The sequence below is a fragment of the Setaria viridis genome, chromosome 9 (assembly GCF_005286985.2).
Source record: "Setaria viridis chromosome 9, Setaria_viridis_v4.0, whole genome shotgun sequence".
Taxonomy (NCBI): Eukaryota; Viridiplantae; Streptophyta; class Magnoliopsida; order Poales; family Poaceae; genus Setaria; species Setaria viridis.
Genome location: NC_048271.2, coordinates 41,129,309 through 41,150,436, shown reverse-complemented (window position 1 = coordinate 41,150,436; position 21,128 = coordinate 41,129,309). Strand labels below are relative to the sequence as shown.

At 48.3% G+C, this 21,128-nt stretch overlaps 4 protein-coding genes across 5 annotated transcripts; 1 reads left to right on the top strand and 3 right to left on the bottom strand.

Moving 5' to 3' along the window:
• Positions 1-2,524: 2,524 nt before the first annotated feature.
• Positions 2,525-4,423, bottom strand: LOC140220023 (protein SRG1-like). The gene is made up of 3 exons (XM_034718331.2): positions 4,041-4,423; positions 3,513-3,769; positions 2,525-3,391 (listed from the first exon to the last, which is right to left on the bottom strand). Exons 1-3 carry the CDS (start codon positions 4,299-4,301, stop codon positions 2,809-2,811), a joined length of 1,101 nt encoding a protein of 366 aa, XP_034574222.1. The 5' UTR covers positions 4,302-4,423; the 3' UTR covers positions 2,525-2,808.
• Positions 4,424-5,836: 1,413 nt separating this feature from the next.
• On the top strand, positions 5,837-7,845 carry LOC117838339 (probable small nuclear ribonucleoprotein G). The gene is made up of 4 exons (XM_034718333.2): positions 5,837-6,042; positions 6,138-6,160; positions 7,354-7,475; positions 7,576-7,845. Exons 1-4 carry the CDS (start codon positions 6,008-6,010, stop codon positions 7,636-7,638), a joined length of 243 nt encoding a protein of 80 aa, XP_034574224.1. The 5' UTR covers positions 5,837-6,007; the 3' UTR covers positions 7,639-7,845.
• A 1,375-nt stretch (positions 7,846-9,220) lies between these two features.
• On the bottom strand, positions 9,221-11,591 carry LOC117838337 (S-norcoclaurine synthase 1). Its single transcript, XM_034718328.2, has 3 exons — positions 10,414-11,591; positions 10,079-10,326; positions 9,221-9,970 (listed from the first exon to the last, which is right to left on the bottom strand). The coding sequence occupies exons 1-3, from the start codon at positions 10,666-10,668 to the stop codon at positions 9,361-9,363; spliced, it is 1,113 nt and encodes a 370-aa protein (XP_034574219.1). The 5' UTR covers positions 10,669-11,591; the 3' UTR covers positions 9,221-9,360.
• A 1,266-nt stretch (positions 11,592-12,857) lies between these two features.
• LOC117838338 (protein SRG1) lies at positions 12,858-15,978 on the bottom strand. 2 transcript variants are annotated; one of them, XR_004636609.2, is made up of 4 exons: positions 15,489-15,978; positions 15,174-15,421; positions 14,429-15,086; positions 12,858-13,756 (listed from the first exon to the last, which is right to left on the bottom strand). XR_004636609.2 is itself a non-coding variant. In XM_034718330.2 (3 exons), exons 1-3 carry the CDS (start codon positions 15,741-15,743, stop codon positions 14,480-14,482), a joined length of 1,110 nt encoding a protein of 369 aa, XP_034574221.1. In that variant the 5' UTR covers positions 15,744-15,977; the 3' UTR covers positions 14,332-14,479. The 2 variants fall into 2 exon arrangements, 1 of the variants encoding a protein (XP_034574221.1); XM_034718330.2 differs by lacking the exon at positions 12,858-13,756 and having other exon boundaries at positions 14,332-15,086; positions 15,489-15,977.
• Between the last annotated feature and the right edge of the window lie 5,150 nt (positions 15,979-21,128).

Below are 21,128 nucleotides of genomic sequence, written 5' to 3'. Positions count from 1 at the left end.
GGCCGCCAGAGTAGTGTAATACCCTACATCCTGTTTGGGGTGTTGTACATTGCACCATGTGCTTAGGTGTTGTTTGGTATTGAGGATTTGGTCCTCTGTTGTGGTTCTCTGAAGTCTTCGCCTACCGATTTAGGGACCTCTGCCCTCCTTTATATACCCCAGGGGGACAGGATTACTAGTCGGTTACAAGGAGTCCTAGTAGGATTACATGGTATGAGTCCTAGTAGGATTACAAAGGAATTCTAGTAGGAGTCTGTTTTCTTCCTTCCTTGCGTTTCATAGTCAAGTGTAGCAGCCTTCGAGTACTTTTCAGATCCTCGCCGAATAGTTTTGGTTCTCTTAGAGTACTTTGTTTGGTTGAATCTTCAAAGTTTCTCAAAGCTGACATGAGGCTATGGTGTGCTCAAGCCCTTGATCGTCTTGATTTTGTAATCTACATCTTTGAAATGTGATATGGAGGACGGCGGAGGCGAGGGGCAGCCAGGAGCGGGTGGTGGAGGAAGAGGAGTAAAGGAAAAGAGGTATTTCACTGACTTGTGGATCCTGTTCGCTAGTCTCATGCATCTTCAAAATAGGTATTCAAATTTACATGTGATGTTGGAGAGGAGCACAAAAGTTTCTTGAAAATCTTCTCTCTCTCGTACCTACAACAAGTTTTAGGTATTCAAATTTACATATGTTGTTGGAGATGTTCTTACCGCCTCAACATCTCGATCGCGTTAGGGTTTTGGAGGAGGCGGCGACGTCTGCCTTCTTCCTAACATGACCTCCCTGCCCGTCCCTTTTAAAGTTGAATTGCTCGCTTCCACTTGGGTCCTCAGCTGTTGCTAGGGTTTCATTTTGACAAGAAGGCCAGGCGAAGCTTTAAGAGGTCCCTACACATGTCCCGCGTTCGATTCTAGGTAGCCACCATGAGCTGATTGCGGCAGCTTGGAACTCAAGAAGTAAGCGAGCACCGCATCTGACTCTGTTTCAAAGTGTTGGGAACCAGCCATCGACCAGATGCCTCCCGTAGCCCCTCATGCTGCCTCCGCCGCCAACGTGGTCTCTAGCTTGAGGCCTCGAGGGATGCCATCGGGTGGCATCTTCACTACCGCCGTCACAACCTTTCCTTCTATTTCTTGGGTTTTATTAGGTTTATCGGTTTCAACCTATTTTCTTTGGTTTCTGAGCGGTCTCGGACCAACCTAGTCACGCATTCAGAACAATAGTTTCGTCCGGGATAGTTACGGTTGAGCGGCTGATTTTTGTTGAACTCGTGAATAGGGCTAGATCATGGAACTTGGGGATGGTGTTTTGGGGCGAAATTTAGGCAAACTGCAGTGGTAATTTCATATGCATGAATGGGTAGCGGGGGAGGAGTTAGTTTTTTCGACTCCGCATGGCCAGTTTTTTCACGAGGTGCTCCGGGACGGCTTCAGCACTGAAGCCGTTTCTAGTTTGGCCGTTAGGTACAGCTTTGTCGGAAGCCGCTGCTGAAGCTCTTGGAGAAGCTGTACCAAAGGGGTCTATCACCTAACACCATCTCTGCGCAGAATGATTAGGAATCCAAGTTGGGGGCCCAACGAGCTGCTCGGTTACAGATTTGGGCCTGAAGTTATCGCTGAAGACTGCTACGTTTTTACCCACCGATAGCGACTCTCCGCCCACACTATACTAGTGTGTGTCCTCCAACAATGTTTTAAGGAAAATGTTCATCCTTGCAAAAAAGATTTGGTGGAGGGCACTCACCGTGGATTGTATGCACAAAAGTTATATTGTCTTGTTGCAAATTAAATATCAGTTTTTTCATTGTCTTTCAGCAGAGCTAACAGGGTTTTAGTGCCCAACGGCACGTTTCCTTGGCACTAAATAAAAAGCCAAGCATATCCAAGCATATATAATGTCACGATGCTACGAGCTACTTCTTCAAGCTAGTTGTATAGGTGTACTAGGTGCACCTCGCTAGTGAGGGTGTACTCAGAAAAAGACATAGGAAAAGTCATGTGCTAATTAATTAAGTTCTCATGCTACTTTAATTTAATCCCTCCGTCCACGATTGATCTGCACGTAAGCGACCAACGCAGAGACAAATGAGAAGTTAATCTCCTCCGTTGAAGCATCAACAAATGAGCTAGCTAGGCTGAGTTACTTCGTTCCATCCAGCGCTCCAGGGAAGCGCTTCGTATCCCACGGTGCACTGATCGCTCCCTCCCACTTAACCTGGCCCGTCTCTCCCTTGCCGCACCTACCATCCACGCATCGCCTCTTCCTCTGCGAAATTTCACACGCCCAGACGAAAGAAACCGCACCAGCCAAAATAGCCGAAATCCTCGTGCCGCTTCCAAATTCTCCATGGAGATTTAGTAGCCCGCTCAAAGAGAGATCAAAAATCAATTTTTCATGGACGCGCCATAATCAATCAAAATTGAAATTTTAGGATGCCCGCTGCCTCCTTCCATCCTGCCTCTGATCCCTGGACTATATATGCTGCCATGGGTTGAACGAAGTCCATCAGTTCACCGCTCAGCAGCTTTTAGTAACGTCTTAAATGATCCCAATATCCTGGGTTTTTAACCTTAAAGATACTGATAATTATCTTAAGGCCTTAAAGAATATCAAAGGTACATTGCACATTACAATTTACAAAACAAGGATGCTTTTATTTTTGTATTCTGGAATGGAGATCACTTTGAGAACTTGATTTGAGACACAAGCAACAAAGGAGCACGTACACAGCTCTTTCTTGAGAAGTTGCTTCGGTGTTGAGATCTTGGATGCACCTGTAGCTGGTGCGTGCATTCTACCTTTTCTTTTGAAACGAGCATTCTACTTCTTCAGGCTCTCTAGGAACCGTGTGCCTTCGCCCAGTGCTCTGAAGTGGCCCTCGGTGAACTCAAGCTTCCCGATGGAATTATAGCGTGCCTGCGCCTCATCTCCCCCGAGGAGCTCCGGGAACGGCTTCACCATCCCATCAACGGAAGCATCCTGGAACACCACGACGGTGGTCCGGCCCCTCTCAGCGTCCGGGACCACCCTGTGCTCGACGCTGGCGTACGCGCCGTTGGTGAGAACATTGAGGATGTCGCCGACGTTGACGACGAAGGCGCCCGGGAGCGGCCGCACGGGGAACCACCTGCCGCCCCTCTTGATCTGCAGGCCCGGCGTGTCGTCGGCGTGCAGCAGCACCGTCAGGCCCAGCCCGTCGGTGTGCGGTGGGATGCCCAGCACCTTCTCCGGGTGGCGGCACGGAGGGTAGTGGTGCATCCCCATGCTCTGCCCCTTCTCGGCGTCCCCACTGAAGAAGGCGTCAAGGAGGGCCTCTTGGCTGACGCCAAGGTCAATCGCCATGAATCTGAGCAGCCGCCTTGCAAGACCCGTCATCTCCATGGAGTACTTGTGAAGCGTGCCTCTGGCGGAATCCATCATGGAGCAGAAGATGAATTAGACTAGAAAATTACTGAATGGAATAAAAGGAAACTGGTCGGAACGAGGATGCATGATAATGGACATGAACACACAGCCACACAGACCTAAATGATGGCGGGTTAGCAGGCCACAGCTCCGTTTTCCTGCCTTGGACTGGCTGCGTGACGAGGAGCACGCACTCTGCCCAATCAAGCTTACCAGCCGATGACCCACCGCTGAAATGGTGGCCGAACCCCTGGAACTTGTCGCCGCCCCCTTGAAACGCTATGGCGTTCTTGCTTTCCAGTGGCAAGCTGAAGAACTCTGCAGCGCTTTCTTTCATGCGCTGTATCACCGCCTCGTCAACTCCATGGCTCGTCAGCTACGGGGAAGGAGGTATCATAGCTCATAAGTATCATAGCTCATAAGTAGCTCATATGAGGGTTTTAAATTTTGTTTTTTTTGGCATTTTTCGGTTTCCATCGCGAAATTTTAGGTGAAATTTGAGTTAAAAAGGCAGATCTTTCGGTGAGTAGGATGAACAGTGATTTCGATTATGACAAAAGATCAAAGTTTCACGCAATTCACGGAGAATTTTTGATCCCTTGATATGTCACAATAATATGCGAGGGAAAACGGAGATCGATCGTGACCTGAAAGAAACCCCAGTCTCTGCACGCGGAGCCAAGCTTTGCCGTCTCCGACGCCGACGACTCCGGATCCATGAGCTTTGCCATGTCGACCACAGGCAGCTCGAACGCCTCACCATCGCTGACGACCGCGCCGGCTGCCTGGAGCTCGTCGGTCCGGATGAACCTCTCAGGGATCTGTTTGACGAAGTTGGTGCTGAACAAGGTCGCGGCGGCGTCCGTGATCCTATCCCTGCTGATGAGCTTGGCGGCAGCAGCCTCCATTGCACTCCGCGTTAGTACCTGCTAATTGGGCGCGGCACGGCACGATTTTGTTGGTCAAAGGGATGGGAGTGGGATTAATAGGCTTATAAAATGTGGTTTTTGTTTAAGAGTAAGAACTAGTTAATTGTTTGCCGCGCGGCTCGCATGAAGATTTTAATACTCAAGCAGATAATATCGAACACGTATGCTAATTTGTCCCGCGCGCTTGGCCCGTGGCTCGCATGAAGATTTTAAGACTCAAGTGAAGCATATGATCTTCCATCCAGGAACTTTTGTTCCGGTTAATTTTAGACTCAGGATTAAAATATCTTTAATCCCGGATCAAAAATCCACCACCGATAGTCAGCCACGGGAGTTCTTTAGTTCCGGTTAGTAATATCAATCGGGACTAAAGAGCCACCTTTAGTCCCGATTGTAATAGACCTTTTTATTCCGGTTGAAAATACAACCGGAACTAAAGGCCCTCCCTTTAGTCCCGGTTGGAATTACCAACTGGGAACCGGGACTAAAGAGTCTCCTTCAGTCCCGGTTGTAACAGCTAGTGGAAGAGGGGACTTTTTATCCCGGTTGAAAACACAACCGACTAGAGGCTCTCCTTTAGTCCTGATTGGTAATTCCAATCGAGACTAAATGTTTTCCCGGAGTCTTTATCTCCCCCACTCTCTCTTTCCACCTTATCTCCTGCTGTCCCCTTCCTTATCTTCTTTCCTCCTCTCCCATCCGTTATCTTCTCTCCTCTTTCAAGCCGAGTGGTACGCGGGGGCACGTGCGGGCGGCCAGCCGGCGCGAGCCTGGCGGGTCTAGCATGGGCCCGGCGGAGCGGAGCAGGGCACTTTTTCTTGAACTAAAGGGGGGGTAATGACCCGGAACTAAAGAACCCCCTCTTTTATCTCGAAAACTTAGTCTCGATTAGATTTTCGGGATCTATGACTCTATCCAACCGGAGCTAAAGGTGGGTTTTCCATCAGTGTAAGAAAGATTTAAAGTTATGGTTTAGTTCTAAACAAGGTGCCAGAATAGAAACACATTAATGAGACAATCCTACAAACCATTATCACGAAGACTGCAATGACCTGTGTGCTGGAAGCAAAAGCTGATGTGCTAGCGGTTGGAGAATGCAACAATTTGTGAAACCGATTCAATAGTTTGGTGAATGGTGACGACAGCAGCACAACACTCGGCTTTCTTTGTTTTCAAGATGATGCGATAGTAGTTAGATAACACTTGGAACACCGATATGTAAAGCGTCACTAACAGTCTGCAGTAACATATTCAATGTATACACGTAGTTTGTTGGGGGTGATAATTCATGTAGGCTGTTTTTTTCCCTCACATCGAGAGCGGCGGTGGATGCGATGGGCCGGCGGATGCTGATCTTGGGCCGTTCCAATTCTTGGAGCCCACAGGGACGAGCTGCTCATGGGCCTCCTGCAAACAGCAGCTGGAGCTCGTTGACGGCCCACATGACTACTCAAACCTACGGCCTGAAGCCCTCAACGTCTCGATCGCGTTAGGGTTTTGGAGATGGAGGCGGCGGCGGCTGGCTGTTGCCTACCCTGACCTCCCCGCCCGCCCCTTTTAAAGCTGGACTGCTCGCTTCCGCTTCGGGTCCTCGGCTGCTGCTAGGGTTTCGTCTCGAGGAGAAGGCCGGGCGAAGCTCCCAGAGCTCCCTACACCCGTCCCGCGTTCGAGGCTAGGTAGCCGCCATGAGCCGATCGGGGCAGCCTCCGGATCTCAAGAAGTAAGCGCTCGCAGCATCTGACTCTGTTCATAGTTAGATCTTGGTCTATTCCGCTCCTTTATGCTGATTTTGGTTTGTCTCTTGTGGCGTCGCAGGTACATGGACAAGAAGCTTCAGAGTAAGTGAATCTCTCGACTTCAAATCACAAATCCCAATAGTTTCCCTGTCGTTATGCCTCCGAGAAGTTTCTTGTGTGAATAAGGTTTCCTTTGATGTTAAAGACGGAACGTGCGTGCCCAGTATGTTTAATCTTAGCGATTGGTGATTAGGCGGCACCCGGTTTTTGAGTAAATCGACTAACTATACCACATTCTCACTCGCAGCACTTCAATAGTGGGGAATGTGATATCCAAAACATCCCTTAATCTCCCCACCAAGTGGGGAAGATGTGATATTTGCTCCTTGTTAGCTTAGCTGAACCAAATTCTATTTTATTTCTCCAGGAGTTGCAGTTGCATCATTAAAAATCTTGTGTTTCTAGTTTGTTTTCAAGGCTGATCATGCATGATGATTATGCATCTTTTATGTGCTTCGTTTGTGATTTCGTATTTTGCCCTATATGATGAACATTATATCAAAGCTATGGATTTATCTCCAGATGAAGCTTAATGTCATAGTTACTCTGATAGGGCATGAACACTCGCTTTTTCATTTCATCTTTAGAATGGTATACTGTATTGAGGTCAGTCTTCTGATAGTTGCAATTCTTTTGGTACTCTGTATTCATGTTTATGATAGAGAGTGGTGAGTAGACATTAAGGTCTACTGTCATGTTTTCTCATTAGTTTTCATACTTGTTTCTTTTGTTGATCTGTGATGGATGGCTGCCCTACATGATGATGATATTTCAAAAAGCTATGGATTAAGTTCCAAATGAGGCTTTTTATTGTCATAGTTACTCTGATAGGCTGCCATATCAACCTTTTTGAATTTACATTTCAGGGATCCGATAGCTGCTGTTCGTGGTCTGAATAGCTCTATCAAACTGGTGGCCAGAAACAAATCATACTTTACTTTCCAAGTGTTTTTTTTGTAAGAACCACTTTGGCTTTATGAATTTTGCATCAAATTCAATCCACTGGAAAGAAGCAATTCTTCTGCATAGTGTGAAATGTGATAGTAACTAGCACAACCAAAGTGTGATATGCCTGCTGCTCATTTTTAGTTTAGTTTTTTTAACCAGCAATACTTGTTTAAAGTATTCTGGGCAGTTCAATGTGTTTGTTAATGACTGTTAGGTGACTAGAAGATGTTCATAGTGGTTTACAAATATTTAGTGGCTAATTTTTTCCTGTTTGATCATTTCTCCAGTCAAGCTGAATGCAAACCGTGTTGTTATTGGCACACTCCGAGGATTTGATCAGTTCATGAATCTGGTGGTGGATAACACTGTTGAGGTCAATGGAAATGACAAGACTGATATTGGAATGGTGGTAGGTTACCTTTTGCTGAGTGTTGTTAGTAATTTTAACATGTACTTCAGATTGGATTGGTTATATACATCATCATATGCTGACCAGCGTTCATCTGCAGGTTATCAGGGGAAATAGTGTTGTCATGATCGAGGCGCTGGAGCCTGTTGCCAAGTCTCAGTGAAGTGAATCATCACTCAGCTTCAGTAGATGTAGCCCCTGCTGCTTGAATACTGATGTAAATGTTATCAGTCCTGTTGTACGTTGACAATATTTGCACAGCAATATAACTTTGGACGTGAAAAGTTTAGCCCTGTTCCGCCGTTTGTACTCCTTGATTGTGATTATGTAATTCTTCTGCCATTGCTTATGATAAATTCAATTTAACTCAGCTTGTTTATGCATGATTGTCACCTTCACAGCAGGCCTAGCTACCTGTGCTGGCTCCTGGTTCAAAGGTGACTACATGAATTGCCTCACTCAGCTTTACTGCGGGCGATGAGTGGTTCTGCATTTGTTACCGCATCGCCTGTTGCTTTGTGAGGGACAGTGGTTCCATTGGAGTGTCTTCATCATGTACTTGGTAATGTTCTTGTAGCATGTTCTCCAGAATTTGTACAAATTGACTTGGGCTGGCTGGTAGACCCTCCCAGATCCAGATGCATGAATACCAGTTGAAGAGATTCATGAGTACCAAGGAGCAGTGGCTGGTTCATGCAAGGAGTTGGTATGAACACATTTTCTGCAGGTCCTGGGTAACTTTGCAGTTGGTATTTTTTTGACACGCTCTAGCAATGGAATTTTGCTAAGTAACAAATAGTGATTGTTTTCAGTATATGGATATTGCACTTAACTAACAACTAGACAAGTATGGCCAATGCCCATTATTCAAAATTTTCATGACCGCAAGAACAAACTACACACGATGCTAGTGTCTTCGTCTGCTGGATTACTGCTTAGTCGACCCATGGTTTCGTAGATACAGAAGATGCGTAGTTTCATAATTCATATTCTCTTGGATTTATTTGGTGTTGTGATAGTCGGCTCAGTAGTTAGCTAGTTGATTTGATTAGGTGCCTTTTGTACGGCTCCGGCTCCTAAAATGGGGAGGATCTAGAGGAGCCACTTGTTTTTTGCTCTGGCAATGGCTCTGGCTCATTTGGTGTTCTAGAAATGGAGCTGTTTTTTTACAAAGTGTTTGGTAGGGCTTCAGTTAGAGCTGCAGGAGAAGTCGGAGCTGGAGCCCTATCAAAGGAGCCAGAGGAGTCAGGAGAAGCTGGAGCTGAAGCTCTACCAACGGTCAGGATAAGCCCTGTCAGGATAAGCCCTGAAGGGGGCTACGGTTATCTAGATTAATTTGTCCCACTCGAGTGTCGTGAAGCCTTTTGTTTCCGCTGGCTCGTGACGCGCGTGTGTAATTTTTTTACTAAAGTTGAGTTGCGTGTAATTTAAAAGTGTACTAGAAAACTAAGCAGTATCCACATAATAATTTTTTAAAAAAACGTTAGTTACACTTGATATAATATGTTATTACGGGAAAGGTCACATACGTATTGATTCAGAAAGCTAATGACATATTGAACAGCTTGTTGCGTATTATTCCATAGTCCATACCGCTGCATATGTTCCACTCTTCTAATGGCATCAGTTCGCTGCTTGCGTTCCTTCGTAAAAAAAAAAAAAAGTGCAAGGACACTTGCTGCATTCCTGCATCGACTTGTCACTGTTCTCCGGCGTTCGTGGATTAACTTAGTTTTCCACAAAACTTATCGGCCAAGGGAAGACTCATTCGTAGATGAGCATGTGTTGGTCATTCTTCTCGGCCATCAGATACAATTCTTGGCAAATTCTGTTCCAATTCAGCTTGGACAGTGTCAACAATCCAAGTAATGTAGCTGCGGTTTGTTTACATCCTGATGGTGTCCAGGAACCGAGTCCCTTGGGCAGTGGCTCTGGCGCTGCCCTTCCTGAACTCAAGTTTCCCGATGGACCTGTAGCGTGCCGCCACCTCTCCGCCTCCTACCCCGAGTAGCTCCGGCAGCGGCGCCACCTGCCCTCGGACACACGCGTCGTGGAACGTCGCCACGGTGGTGCGACCCCTCTCGGCGTCCGGGACCACCCTGTGCTCGACGCTGGCGTAGGCGCCGTTGGTGAGAACATCGAGGATGTCGCCGACGTTGACGACGAAGGCGCCCGGTAGCGGCCGCACGGGGAACCACCTGCCGCCCCTCTTGATCTGCAGGCCCGGCGTGTCGTCAGCGTGCAGCAGGAAGGTCAGGCCCAGCGTGTCGGTGTGCGGGGCGATGCCCAGCACCTTGTCCACGTGGTGGCACGGAGGGTAGTGGTGCATCGCCACGCTCTGCATCTTGGGCTTCAGGGTGTCGTCGTCGTGGTCGTCCCGGCTGAAGAAGGCGCCTAGGAGCGCGTCCCGACTGACCCCGAGGTCGGCCGCCATGAAACCCAGCACGCGCCTTGCAAGGTCCGTCATCTCCACGGAGTACCTGTCGAGCGCGTGCCTGCCACCGCCGATGCAATCGGTTGAGCCGCCGTTCATGCCTCGATCAGGCCTCGAAGGTATATGATCCGATGGAAATGGAGTCGTGCAATGGAGAAAATGGACGTACCTGAGGGTGGGTGGGTTAGCAGGCCAGAACTCCATGTCCCTGTCCTGGACTGGCTGCGTGTAGAGGAACAGGTTCTCTGCCCAGTCCAGCTTATCGCTTGAGGATCCGTTGTAGTGGTGGCCAAATCCTTCGAAACCGCCTTCTCGGACTGCCACGGTGTTCTTGCTCTCAAGTGGCAGGTTGAAAAACTGTGCAGTGCTGTCCTTCATCAGCTGCGTCGCTGCTTCGTCGACGCCATGGTTTGTTAACTACAGAATAAAAGGAATTTGGTATGTGAGGAGAACATAAATTTCATCGTACAGGATGATATTCTGGACAGGACCACCCTGGCTGACCTGAAAGAAACCCCAGCCTCTGCAGGCGGAGCCAAGCTTTGCCGTCTCCGACGCCGACAGCTCCGGATCAAGAAGCTTTGCCATGTTTACCACCGGCAGCTTGAACGTCTCGTCGTCGCCGACGACCACACCGGCTGCCTGGAGCTCCTTGGTTCGGAGGAACCTCTCAGGGACCTCGACGGAACCAGCGAACAGGGCCGCGGTGGCGCCCGTGATCTTTTCCCTGCCGATGAGCTTCGCGGCAGTAGCCTCCATTGTTTAATTTTGCTTGTGTACCTCCCAAGTGGACAGCACGGCACCGCACGAGATACATTGAGGGCTTAAATTTTTATAAGCATGCTCATTAGGCCAAACCTAACCACCTCAATTTCAAAAATCAAGCATGCAGCTAGCCTCTCGTTTTCATGGTAAATACTTCGGTTGAGGAAAAAAAAAGGGTAAATCTACATCATAATCCTATATGATTCTCTACTTGCAGAATATACTGGTTACCGGTTGGTGGAACAAAGGACACTGTGACAACTAGTTAGGACCTGCTAGTATTTTTTGAAAATAAAGTATGTGTTTGCATACGAGCACGACACTCATCCATATGAACTTGTGCTAGAATTTTTTTTTATAATGCGTCAACTTACAAGAAAATCCACAAACTCCAGGAGTGTATTTCTAAATCTAAAATTTGTTAAGTTGTATAGTACGGTAAAGTCGACGTAGTTTCCTAAGTTGAGTGGTTAAATGCTCGATTATTAAATATACACAAAAGTGTAGCCCACCGCTTAAAAGTCTGATTTGATTTATCCCCCAAACTTGTGACCCTTCTCTGCAATCAAAATATTCCTAAGGGTGAAAAAAAATCTTCATGCGACGAGCGCCCTTCCCTACTTCCTTCCTTCTGCCAATATACGACATCCGTGTCGTCAGCCGATACAAAACTCGCACCCACAGTCTCTTGCTGTCTCCCATGCTCACTCCGTTGCCTCATGAAATTGAACAGGAGGGTGTTTGGGAGGTATGGTCTAAATTTTAACCCCTGTCACATCGGATGTTTAACACTAATTAGGAGTATTAAACATAGACTAATTACAAAACTAATTGCACAACCCCTAGGCTAAATCGCGAGACGAATCTATTAAGTCTAATTAGTCAATGATTTGACAATGTGGTGCTACAGTAACCATTCGCTAATGATGGATTAATTAGGCTTAATAGATTCGTCTCGCGATTTAGCCTAGAGGTTCTGCTATTAGTTTTATAATTAGCTCATGTTTAGTCCTCCTAATTAGCATCCGAACATCCGATGTGACAGACCTAAACTTTAACCCCTGCTATCCAAACACCACCTAAATGATGCCGCAAAACTTCACAATTCACATCTTCCTCAGGGTGCTACCCAACCTATGATTGTGGCCGCCTCCTCGATAAATAGAGGGATAGAGAAACTCGTCCAAACTAGAGACGCAAATCCAAAGCCAAACCTAAATTTTTCTCGAAATCTAAAACTCTAGATCCAAAATCCCTTGAGTTTTTTCCCCAACTCAACTGCAAGGTGGCGGGGAGACTACCCATTGAGCATTGCTGCCGTGAGCTCCATGCCGCATGCGGCATGCAGCGCCGGGTCACGGGGGTCGCTAGAAGAGCGACACGGTCTTTCAGCTTTCGACATTGATCTTTGAAATGTCACTAGCATGAAGGCAATGTCGAAGGACGTCAGCGCGAACTTAGCCGCGCAGCGAACCGGCCAAAGGGCATAAATGAGTAGCCGCAGCAGCAGTTCCCAAGCGGGGCTCATGGCCATCCTCTTTGCTGGCGCTTTTCGTCTCTGTGTTCATTATTAGCACCGTTGCGCTTATCGTGATGCCCTTTGTCATCCCAGCGGCATCTTTACGGGACATGTTCTTCTACCTCCTCCGGCGATAGGGCTATTGTGCGCTGAGATTCGATTATTTTTAATTATCCGATTTCTCTTCCCGTCTCATATTTGAATTTTTTTTCCTTGTGTGTTGTACCGAACAGCTTAAATCCTACTTATGGCCAAAATAAGCTAAAATTAGCAGGCAAATAGTGCGTTTTTTGTGTCTTCCTCTGGCTGCACTTCTCCCTCGTCACTTCTATTTATATTGAAATGCAAAAGCTGGATCATACCTGCTTCTCATCAAAGTGTTGTTTCCATATTTATACAGCTTGTTCGAGAAGAGCTTCCACCCACACGCTGTACCAAATAGGGTCCTAGGGTCATGGAGTCCTTGTATGCAGTACATGGACTCTATTGGTCGACTTCTCCGGCAAGAATCAAAGTTTCTCATCGCATACGGAGAAAACAACGTACCAAAAAGAAGCTGGCAGAAGGTGTGAAGGATTTCTTCCGTACTTTATATTATAATATATATGTTATTATTTATTATTAGATTGAGATATTGGAATGGGAGGTATACCATGCGCTGCACTGAACTTGAATAAGCACACCATTCATTTGTCCGAAATTGCTCTTGGACTAGGAGTCATCGATAGCTTTCTAGCTATATCATCAGGATGTCCACGTACCTTGCAAACTGGCCTCAGTAGCGCCAGCCTCCAAACGAGGTCGTGGGTTTGATCGAAGTGGGACGAATTCCTTCGAGTTTTTCAGGATTTTTTTTCTCGACACAAGCGTGCGTGTTGAGTAGTACTGTGCTTTCCCGCGCAACGTTACCTCTCCAATCTCTTCTCTAGTGTGTGTATATATGGACACGCACGTATGTGTGTTCGTGCGGTGTGAGTTTGATGTGTGTAGCTGTGTGCGTCTGTACCTAAAAAAGCCGTCCACATACCGTCTCCTTTGGGCCAGTGCTCCAGTGCTGCCATTTCTGTACTCGAGTTTCCTGATGTACCTATAGCGTGGCCGTGTGTCGCATCCCCTGAGGAGCTCCGGTAGCGGCGTCACCAGGCCTCCAACACAAGCGTCGTGGAACATCGCCACGGTGGTGCGGCTCCTCTCGGCGTCGAGGACCACCATGTGCTTGACGCTGGCGTAGGCGCCGTTGGTGAGGACGTCGCCGACGTTGACGACCAGGGCACCCGGCAGCGGATGCACGGGAACCACCTGCCACCCCTCTTGATTTGCAGGTCAGGCAGCCCATGGTGTCGGTGTGCGGCGTGATGCCCACCACCTTGTCCCGATGCCAGCACGGAGGGTAGTGGTGCATGGATACGATCTGCCCCTTGGTGTCGTCATTGTCTTGGTCGCCGCCGCCAAAGAAGATACCTCGCAGCGCCTCTTAACTGACTCCAAGGTCAGTTGCCATGAATCCCAGCAGGTGCCTTGCAAGGTTGCTGATCTCGATGGAGTAGCTGTCGAACTCCATGACTAGGAGTAGGAGGGCATCGGGGAGCAAATCGATTATAATCAGGCCACCAATTAATAAATCTAATCGGAACGATTGAAGAAAATTGACACACCTGAATGTGAGTGGGTTCGCAGCTTTAATGTGGGCAATTTGGTGTACTCGTAATGATTTGATTTTCAAGAAAAAAAGATTCACTTTCTTTATGCAGATACTACTTTTGGAAAAGTTATTGCCTATAATTTTGGGCACTGTTGCAATATAAGAACACGCGGGAGACAATACATCTAGTAAGAAGAACACTGGAGGTCATTCTTTTGACATTTTCACTAAGAGTGGATGAAGAAATAATAATAATAATAGTAGTAGACTTGCATATGATTACTTTATCTTATTTGTGTGCTCTTTTGCTTAATATTATTATATTGATGATCAGTGCTTGTGCTGAGAATATTATGAAAATTTGTTGTATGCGGTCACAAAGTGTCGGATCTAAAAAAATTCAGTCAAGCAATGCAAACTCACATAGTACGACAAATATCCACCGATTTGAACATATATCAACGTCAAAGTTTAGAAGGTAGTATGAAGGTAAATGGAATCTAAAAATGAGGGTTCATGCATATATTGCATTGCACAAATTATAAGGATTCTTTATTTCGGTACACATATATAGGGGCACGGGAGGTACGTACGTTCATCTCGATCAGGATTCAGGACAGCAATCGAAGTTGCTGCGCGGTTCTTTACATTCTGAGGGTGTCCACGAACCGTCTCCCTTGCGCCAGTGCTCTGCTACTGCCCTTTCTGTACTCCAGTATTCCGATGGATCTATAGCGTGGCCGTGCCTCGCCTCCGGTGAGGAGCTCCGGGAGCGGCGTCACGAACCCTTGAACCGAGGCTTCGTGGAACATCACCACGCTGGTCCGGCCTCTCTCGGCGTCCGGGACCACCCTGTGCTCGACGCTGACGTAGGTGCCGTTGGTGAGGACGTCGAGGATGTCGCCGACGATGACGACAACGGCGCCCAGCAGTTGCCGCAGGGGGATCCACCGGCCGCCCCTCTTGATCTGCAGGCCCGGCGTGTCGTCGACCTGCATCAGCACGGTCAGGCCCAGGGTGTCGGTGTGTGGCAGTGAGCCCAGCACCTTCTCCGGGTGACGGCACGGAGGGTAGTAGTGCATGGCCGTGCACTGCTGCTTCGGCTGCCTCCCGGTGTCGTCGTCTGCGTCGCCGCCGCCGAAGAAAGCCCCTTGGAGCGCCTCTTGACTGACTCCAAGATCAGTTGCCATGAATCCCAGCAGGCGCCTTGCAAGGTTGCTGATCTCGACGGAGTAGCTGTCGAGGGCATGCCTAGGATCGAGGGAGCAGGTCGACGAGAATCGATCAATGCCATGAATTAAATCTAATCAGAACAACCGGAAAAGAAAATTGACACACCTGAATGTGGGTGGGTTCGCAGGCCACAAGTCCATGTCCCTGTCTTGGACTGGCTCCGTGAAGAGGAACATGTTCTCCGCCCAGTCTATCTTATCGCCTGAAGACGCGTTCACATGGTGGCCAAATCCTTGGAAACCACCATCTCGTACTGCAACCGAGTTCTTGCTCTCCAGTGGCAGGCCGAAGAACTGCGCGGCGCTGTCCTTCATCTGCTGCATCGCGGCTTCGTCTACCCCATGGTGTGTTAGCTGGCAGAAAGAAAAGGAAGGATTTCATCTATATTCTGGATACATGTATATGTAGGATCGTCCTAACCTGAAAGAAACCCCAGTCTCTGCACGCGGAGCCAAGCTTTGCCGTCTCTGACGCCGACAGCTCCGGATCAAGAAGCTTTGCCATGTCTACCACCGGTAGCTCGAACACCTCGTCCTCGCTGACGACGGCACCGGCTTCCTGGACCTCCGTGGTCCTGATGAACTTCTCGGGGATCTCGACGGAGCCCGCGAACACGGCCGCGGTGGCGCCCGTGATCTTCTCCCTGATGACGAGCTTGGCGGCAGCGGCCTCCATTGTTCTGCGTCGTCTCTACCTCCCAATTGGCCAACACGCACGGCTCTGGCTCTGCACGACTTACATTCAGGTCCTGCTATCATATTTATAAGGACTGATGAGTGTTATGGGATAAACTCATCTCCCTTTCAGGAGCCTTATCGTCCTGGTGCCGCTCCTTGGCAAATGTAAATTAACTCTAGCTTTCCGCCTTCCTTTTGTATGCTTATTTGCTTGCTGTACTTGGGTTCGTCCCTCCCTTTCGTTGCAATGAGAAGAAGTTCAGGTGGGCCGCTGGCCCCTCGTTGTTCCTTAAAATATTGCTATGAGACATGATAAGGATGAGTAGGATGGTCGGCCATGCACTCGAAAATATGGACACAGCCTTTACGTTCTATCTCCTACAGCCTCCGCACACAATCCTGATTGATGGAGCAACCACCAGAAACGGTAGTTGGACCTACTAGCATTTAATCGGCAAAACTCGACATGATTTTAAAGCTAACCAATCATTCTCTGTAATTGTCTAATTGATGATGAGCTTTTGTTAGCACGTTATGTTTCGGTCTGGTCGTTTCGCCTTGGGTGTGATGTGGTGCATGGCAAGTGTAGTGTGCTGTGTGCCGGAACAGAAACATTGTCGCTTTATTTCATGACTTCCTCTTTATTTGATGACTTCCCCTTCCATGCCTCGCCATCCGCTTGTGGAGGAGCTCAAACGGATATGTTCAAATGTACACGTAAACTTCGAGTATCTACATGTAAAACAAACTTCAAGTATTTATATGTAACAAGCAGTATAGGGAAACTCCCTAAAAATGTCAGGGAGCAGATCCATGATAATCAGGCCATTGCAGCAGTGGTTTCGCTGTCATTGCAGTAGTGGATTTGTCGGTTAGTCGTGCCCTGTTATGGTGGCTTGTCTTGTCTGTTTATCTTGTTGTAAGTTATTCCTTTTTCAAAGATTTGTAAGTTGTTCCTTCTCTGTCAATATATGTGCGGCAAATCTTGTCGGTTGCCTCTTTAAAAATAAACATTCTTTTCCAAGCAGAGTAGTACCTCTCTAATATAGTCCAAGAAAGATGTATTTGGAAAGAACTGAAAACAATGGTTTGTTCAAAACATTTTTGAATGTCAAAGTTTACAAAGTTTGTCGGTGGCAAGCGGATCAGTGCTCGCCGATGCTATTTTGTTTTGGACAGATTTGAGACATTTTTGTTGTGTCATGTGATGAGTTTGCGTAATTGTGTAGCCAAACATCACATGTGTGTTGTGACAAACATCACATGTGTGTTGTGACAAGCCAAACTTATAGCTGTGTAGAGACTGATTTGGTCTAGGTTGGCTGCCTCTCTTCTTTTTTTAATGTGGCTGTTTGCTTGAACTGTGAGCTGTGACAAGCCAAATATATGAGGTTGACTGAACTTAGTGGCAAGACAAATGCTGTTGTCTTCAATGAAAACTAAGTTATATATGTTCACTTGTGTGTTTGATGTCTGTTAGCTTCAAATCTATGAGCTCTGTCTAGCTAACTGTTTCATATGTAATGTTCAAAAGATTGATATTGGACGGTTAGTGTGAGGTTATTATTATATATATAATTTTCTAGGTTCATATGAATGATTAGCATTGGATTGTTAGTCGGTATAGAAATTTATATCTTTAAACTGTTGGCCGGTAAAAACCTGTAACCCACTATCACTCGGTGTATATGCATCTCCAGGGAGCATGTCGATATAGCGATATCGGTTGGTACACCACTTACAGTGACTGCTATGAGGAGTCGGTATAACTATATACCGACCGATGGTGGGTCGGTACATAGGCTTATACCGACGCCAATGCAATCGGTATAGAGGGATTGTGGTATAGTGGCATCCATCAGACCTTGTTGCAAATATCCTGAGCAGATAATGTTTCACAAAACACCATTACCTGATCGGCTGATCCACCATTAATGTAGATAATATTGGAGTCGTACAGGAAGAACAAATGACTCAGGTACTTGCTTGTCTCTCATGGTAATCCTAAGTCCTAACTAGAAGTGTCGTCTTTATAAAAAAAAAATACAAGAAGTGTCTTAGAATATTTGCAAGATTATTACAGTGACCCAATGAACTAGTGCTCCTCGCGCCATCACATAGAACACGCACGGGCCATGCCTCTCGAGCAGGTAAATGCTTCCGATGATTTCAGCCATATCATCAATCTTTACGGAAAGAGAGCCGATTTGTTAATAGGTCAAGTCTCAAGCCATTCAGGAGCGGCGACCCTAGGCACCTGCCCGAGCTCAGCCGCCGGTGGAGCGACCAAGGAGCCTCGGAGGTCAGCATGTACTCGAACAGGTGCGGCGCGAGCAGCGAGGGATGCGTCCATGGCGGCGTCGGTGCGACCACATGCGCTGCTGGTGCTGTCTGCGATGAAGTGTGCATGAACCGAGATATTTGCGATCAGGAGCCGGAAACAAGTAATCACCTGTTCACGCATTGCTCTTTCGAATTCACAAGGCAGGATGATGAAATGTGACTGCAGACATACGTTCATGAACTTGACTGCAGAGGGATTCCGGTTTAGGCAACGATCATTGCTGCTTTGGGTCGCCGGTTTCCATCCCACCATGAGCACGACACGATGGAGCAGTGGCAGATCCAGGACCCGGGCTGCAGCCTGGGTCCATGGTCTAAAAATCAACAGAGCTCCAAGCAAAATTATGCAAAAACTAAAGATGAAAAACACTTGAGCTCCTCATAAGCTAGGATCAGCCTCCCTCCCAACCATTTCCTAGGTTCACCCCTGCGATGGAGGATTGGTAGAGACAAGTGAGATGCTTGTGGCAATCGGAGAAGAAAGGATTCGATCTACTCTTTGCTCTCGTCACATGAAGGGTTTGGCCCTCGTGTCGCTCTCTCCCGAGGGCGACTCGGGGGCTCCTATCCCGCGCCGCTAGAGGCTCGCCCAGGCCGCCTGGTAGTGGCGTCGAAGCCGGCAGCTGCGCACGCCCCTCCCTTATCCCCTTCCCTCTCCCTCTCCTCCCTTCAACCCCACCGCGCCAAGGTCGCTCTCCGCTTGCCCTAACCCTAGCCGCCACCAAGGTAGTGCTGAGGCCCTCCCCGCTGGATCCACCTGCCCTGGCCTTGGATCTGCGCTCTCATGGTCGGGATTCGTCTCCTCCGTGCTTGGTGGCAGACCTCCGCCCCTTCGCCAGCACATCTGCGGTGGACGCCCTAGCATAGGCGCCTGCGACGGGCAGGTTGCGGTTGGCATCGCCGTGCGTGCACGCACTAGCAGGTCGGGGCCGCCACGCTCTTGCTGCGACCCGGCCCGCGGTCTCACCCTCTTGTGGCCGCCTCTGCCATCAACACCCTTGTCCCCTTGCGCTCCTATGGTGGGGCGATGGGGAACAGCGCCCGACGCCTGCGGCTTGGAGGACTGCGTGCCGACTAGTGGTGGCGGTCTCCTGGCCCGCCGGTCACCAGATCCCTCTCACCGATGCAGGATCCATGATCCAGTGGCATCGACGTGGCCCAAGGTCGCTCCTTTTTTCTCCCTCTCTACCTCTCCCCCTCGGCTACCGCACCCCACACCCCCGCTCTTCCTCCAGTGGCATGGGCAGCTTTGGGCCGCCGGTTACCAAATCGCCCAAGGGTGCTCCAGTGGCCCCGTAGTCATTCTTCCCTACTGCCTCTTGGTCATCTCCCTCGCTCCCCTCTCGTTCCACCCTACGGCAGTGGCGCTCGCTCTTGGGTTGCTCCCGGTTGTCACTCATGGGGCCATGCCCCCTCCAGCCATCTTCTTCGCTGGTAGGATTGGGAGGATGGGTCTTCATCCTCTCCATGGTGTTCGGGTTGCCGCTTCAACGGGTCGTCCCCAAACGTCACCGTCAAGTGTTGCTGGAAGGAGGGAGGGCATCAGCTCTACCCTTCTCCCCCATGATTGTCTTTTAATTTGGTCATCGCGATCGCTTTGGTCGTCTTTGGGTCGTCGTGATGGCGGTCGCTGGCCTGCGGATGTTCCCCATAGTCATCGTCGTGGATTGCTCGTGGCCATCCCATCGATTTGGCTTTCATCCAACCCTTGGTGGTTTGCTGCGTGGAGTTGGTTTTGGGAACCTGAGCGAAAGCTTTGCCCAACATTCGTTGGTGCCAACAACGGTTGCGTTCCTTAATGTAGCTCACCTCGCTGGGAGCGTTGTTGCGACCACCAAATCCATTTGGTTTTGCCAGGTGAAGACTTAGTTTGCTCCTCCATGGACAGACGGACGATGGCGGCGTCGACGTCGCTTCCCCCTTGGAGGCATCATCATGACATTCTCGCTCTACCTTCGCTGGCTCCGGGTTGTTAGGCAATCGGTGATGTGCTTGTGTTCATGGTGTCCTTATCTCCTGCAGGTTTGAGTCATCTTAGGTCATGTTGGGTGTGGTGGTGGTGTTGTAGCCTCTTTTTCTATTGTTGTATCTCTATTGCTGGTCGCAAGTGGTAGTTTTTGTAATTTGTAACTCTGTGATTTGGGGTCTTTTGCATCGTTGTAACTCTCTCTTCTTCTTAATGAAAAACATGCTATGCACGTCTTAGAAAAAAACATGAAGGATTTGGAAGTAGCACAACGCACATATTTTCCGCGGAGAGCATATGCAGATCGGCCAGCTGCTCATGCAGATCAAGATGGAGGGCCAACTTTGGATCATGGCGGGAGAAAAAAACCTGGGTTTTGCCTCTTTAGCGAGTAAGTTGGCTCAGGATTAGTTGTGTTTCCCTCCCTCCAATCCTCTGGTTGTTTTGTTTTGTAATAGCACCTTAATTTCTCAGCACATGCTTCCATTGCACATTGTTGTAACGTTGGTACTCCTTTCTTAATACAAAGATGCACAACTCTTTTGCATATTCAATAAGAAAAAAAAGCTTGAGTTCAGTGGGAATGGTTCCTCCCATCTGGAGTCCTTACTTGTAGTACATGGACTCTATTGGTCGACTTCTTCAACCAAAACCAAAGTTAATTTATGCTCGCATACAGATAAAAGAATGAGTAACTTTTTTTTGGACGTGTCTCCTTGCCAGTCAATTGATTTTTTGGTTTTCCGTCAGTCACTGGTATTGGCTGTTAGATTGCGATCAAACGGCTCCCGTGTTATTCATTCTCATCCTTACCTTTTCTTCCCGTTCCACCCGAGCCTACCGTCCTCTACGGTCGACACCTTCATCCGCGGTCCGCTCGACCGCTGCAGCCTTCCAGTCCACGCCCCGTACACTTTTGTGATCCTTTCTATAATTTTGATCAAACATAAAATAGTTTGACTTGTCAAGAAAGTTGGAATAACTTATAATTTGAAATGGAGATAGTACTATGCTAGTAGGCAATTTGCAATATGCACAAAAGTGGCCAACGGTGTTTGGAGTGAGATGGATAGA

Bases quoted from the DNA above. Each gene is read 5' to 3' on its own strand.
- LOC140220023 (XM_034718331.2), bottom strand. From the start codon at position 4,301: ATGGAGGCTGCTGCCGCCAAGCTCATCAGCAGGGATAGGATCACGGAC. The intron at 3,770-4,040 runs GTCACGATCGAT...CCTTCCCCGTAG, and splicing joins GAGACTGGGGTTTCTTTCAG to CTGACGAGCCATGGAGTTGA. The intron at 3,392-3,512 runs GTCTGTGTGGCT...GGATTCCGCCAG, and splicing joins GCTAACCCGCCATCATTTAG to AGGCACGCTTCACAAGTACT.
- LOC117838339 (XM_034718333.2), top strand. From the start codon at position 6,008: ATGAGCCGATCGGGGCAGCCTCCGGATCTCAAGAA. The intron at 6,161-7,353 runs GTAAGTGAATCT...TCATTTCTCCAG, and splicing joins CATGGACAAGAAGCTTCAGA to TCAAGCTGAATGCAAACCGT. The intron at 7,476-7,575 runs GTAGGTTACCTT...GTTCATCTGCAG, and splicing joins AGACTGATATTGGAATGGTG to GTTATCAGGGGAAATAGTGT.
- LOC117838337 (XM_034718328.2), bottom strand. From the start codon at position 10,668: ATGGAGGCTACTGCCGCGAAGCTCATCGGCAGGGAAAAGATCACGGGC. The intron at 10,327-10,413 runs GTCAGCCAGGGT...TTTATTCTGTAG, and splicing joins GAGGCTGGGGTTTCTTTCAG to TTAACAAACCATGGCGTCGA. The intron at 9,971-10,078 runs GTACGTCCATTT...CGGCGGTGGCAG, and splicing joins GCTAACCCACCCACCCTCAG to GCACGCGCTCGACAGGTACT.
- LOC117838338 (XM_034718330.2), bottom strand. From the start codon at position 15,743: ATGGAGGCCGCTGCCGCCAAGCTCGTCATCAGGGAGAAGATCACGGGC. The intron at 15,422-15,488 runs GTTAGGACGATC...TCTTTCTGCCAG, and splicing joins GAGACTGGGGTTTCTTTCAG to CTAACACACCATGGGGTAGA. The intron at 15,087-15,173 runs GTGTGTCAATTT...CCTCGATCCTAG, and splicing joins GCGAACCCACCCACATTCAG to GCATGCCCTCGACAGCTACT.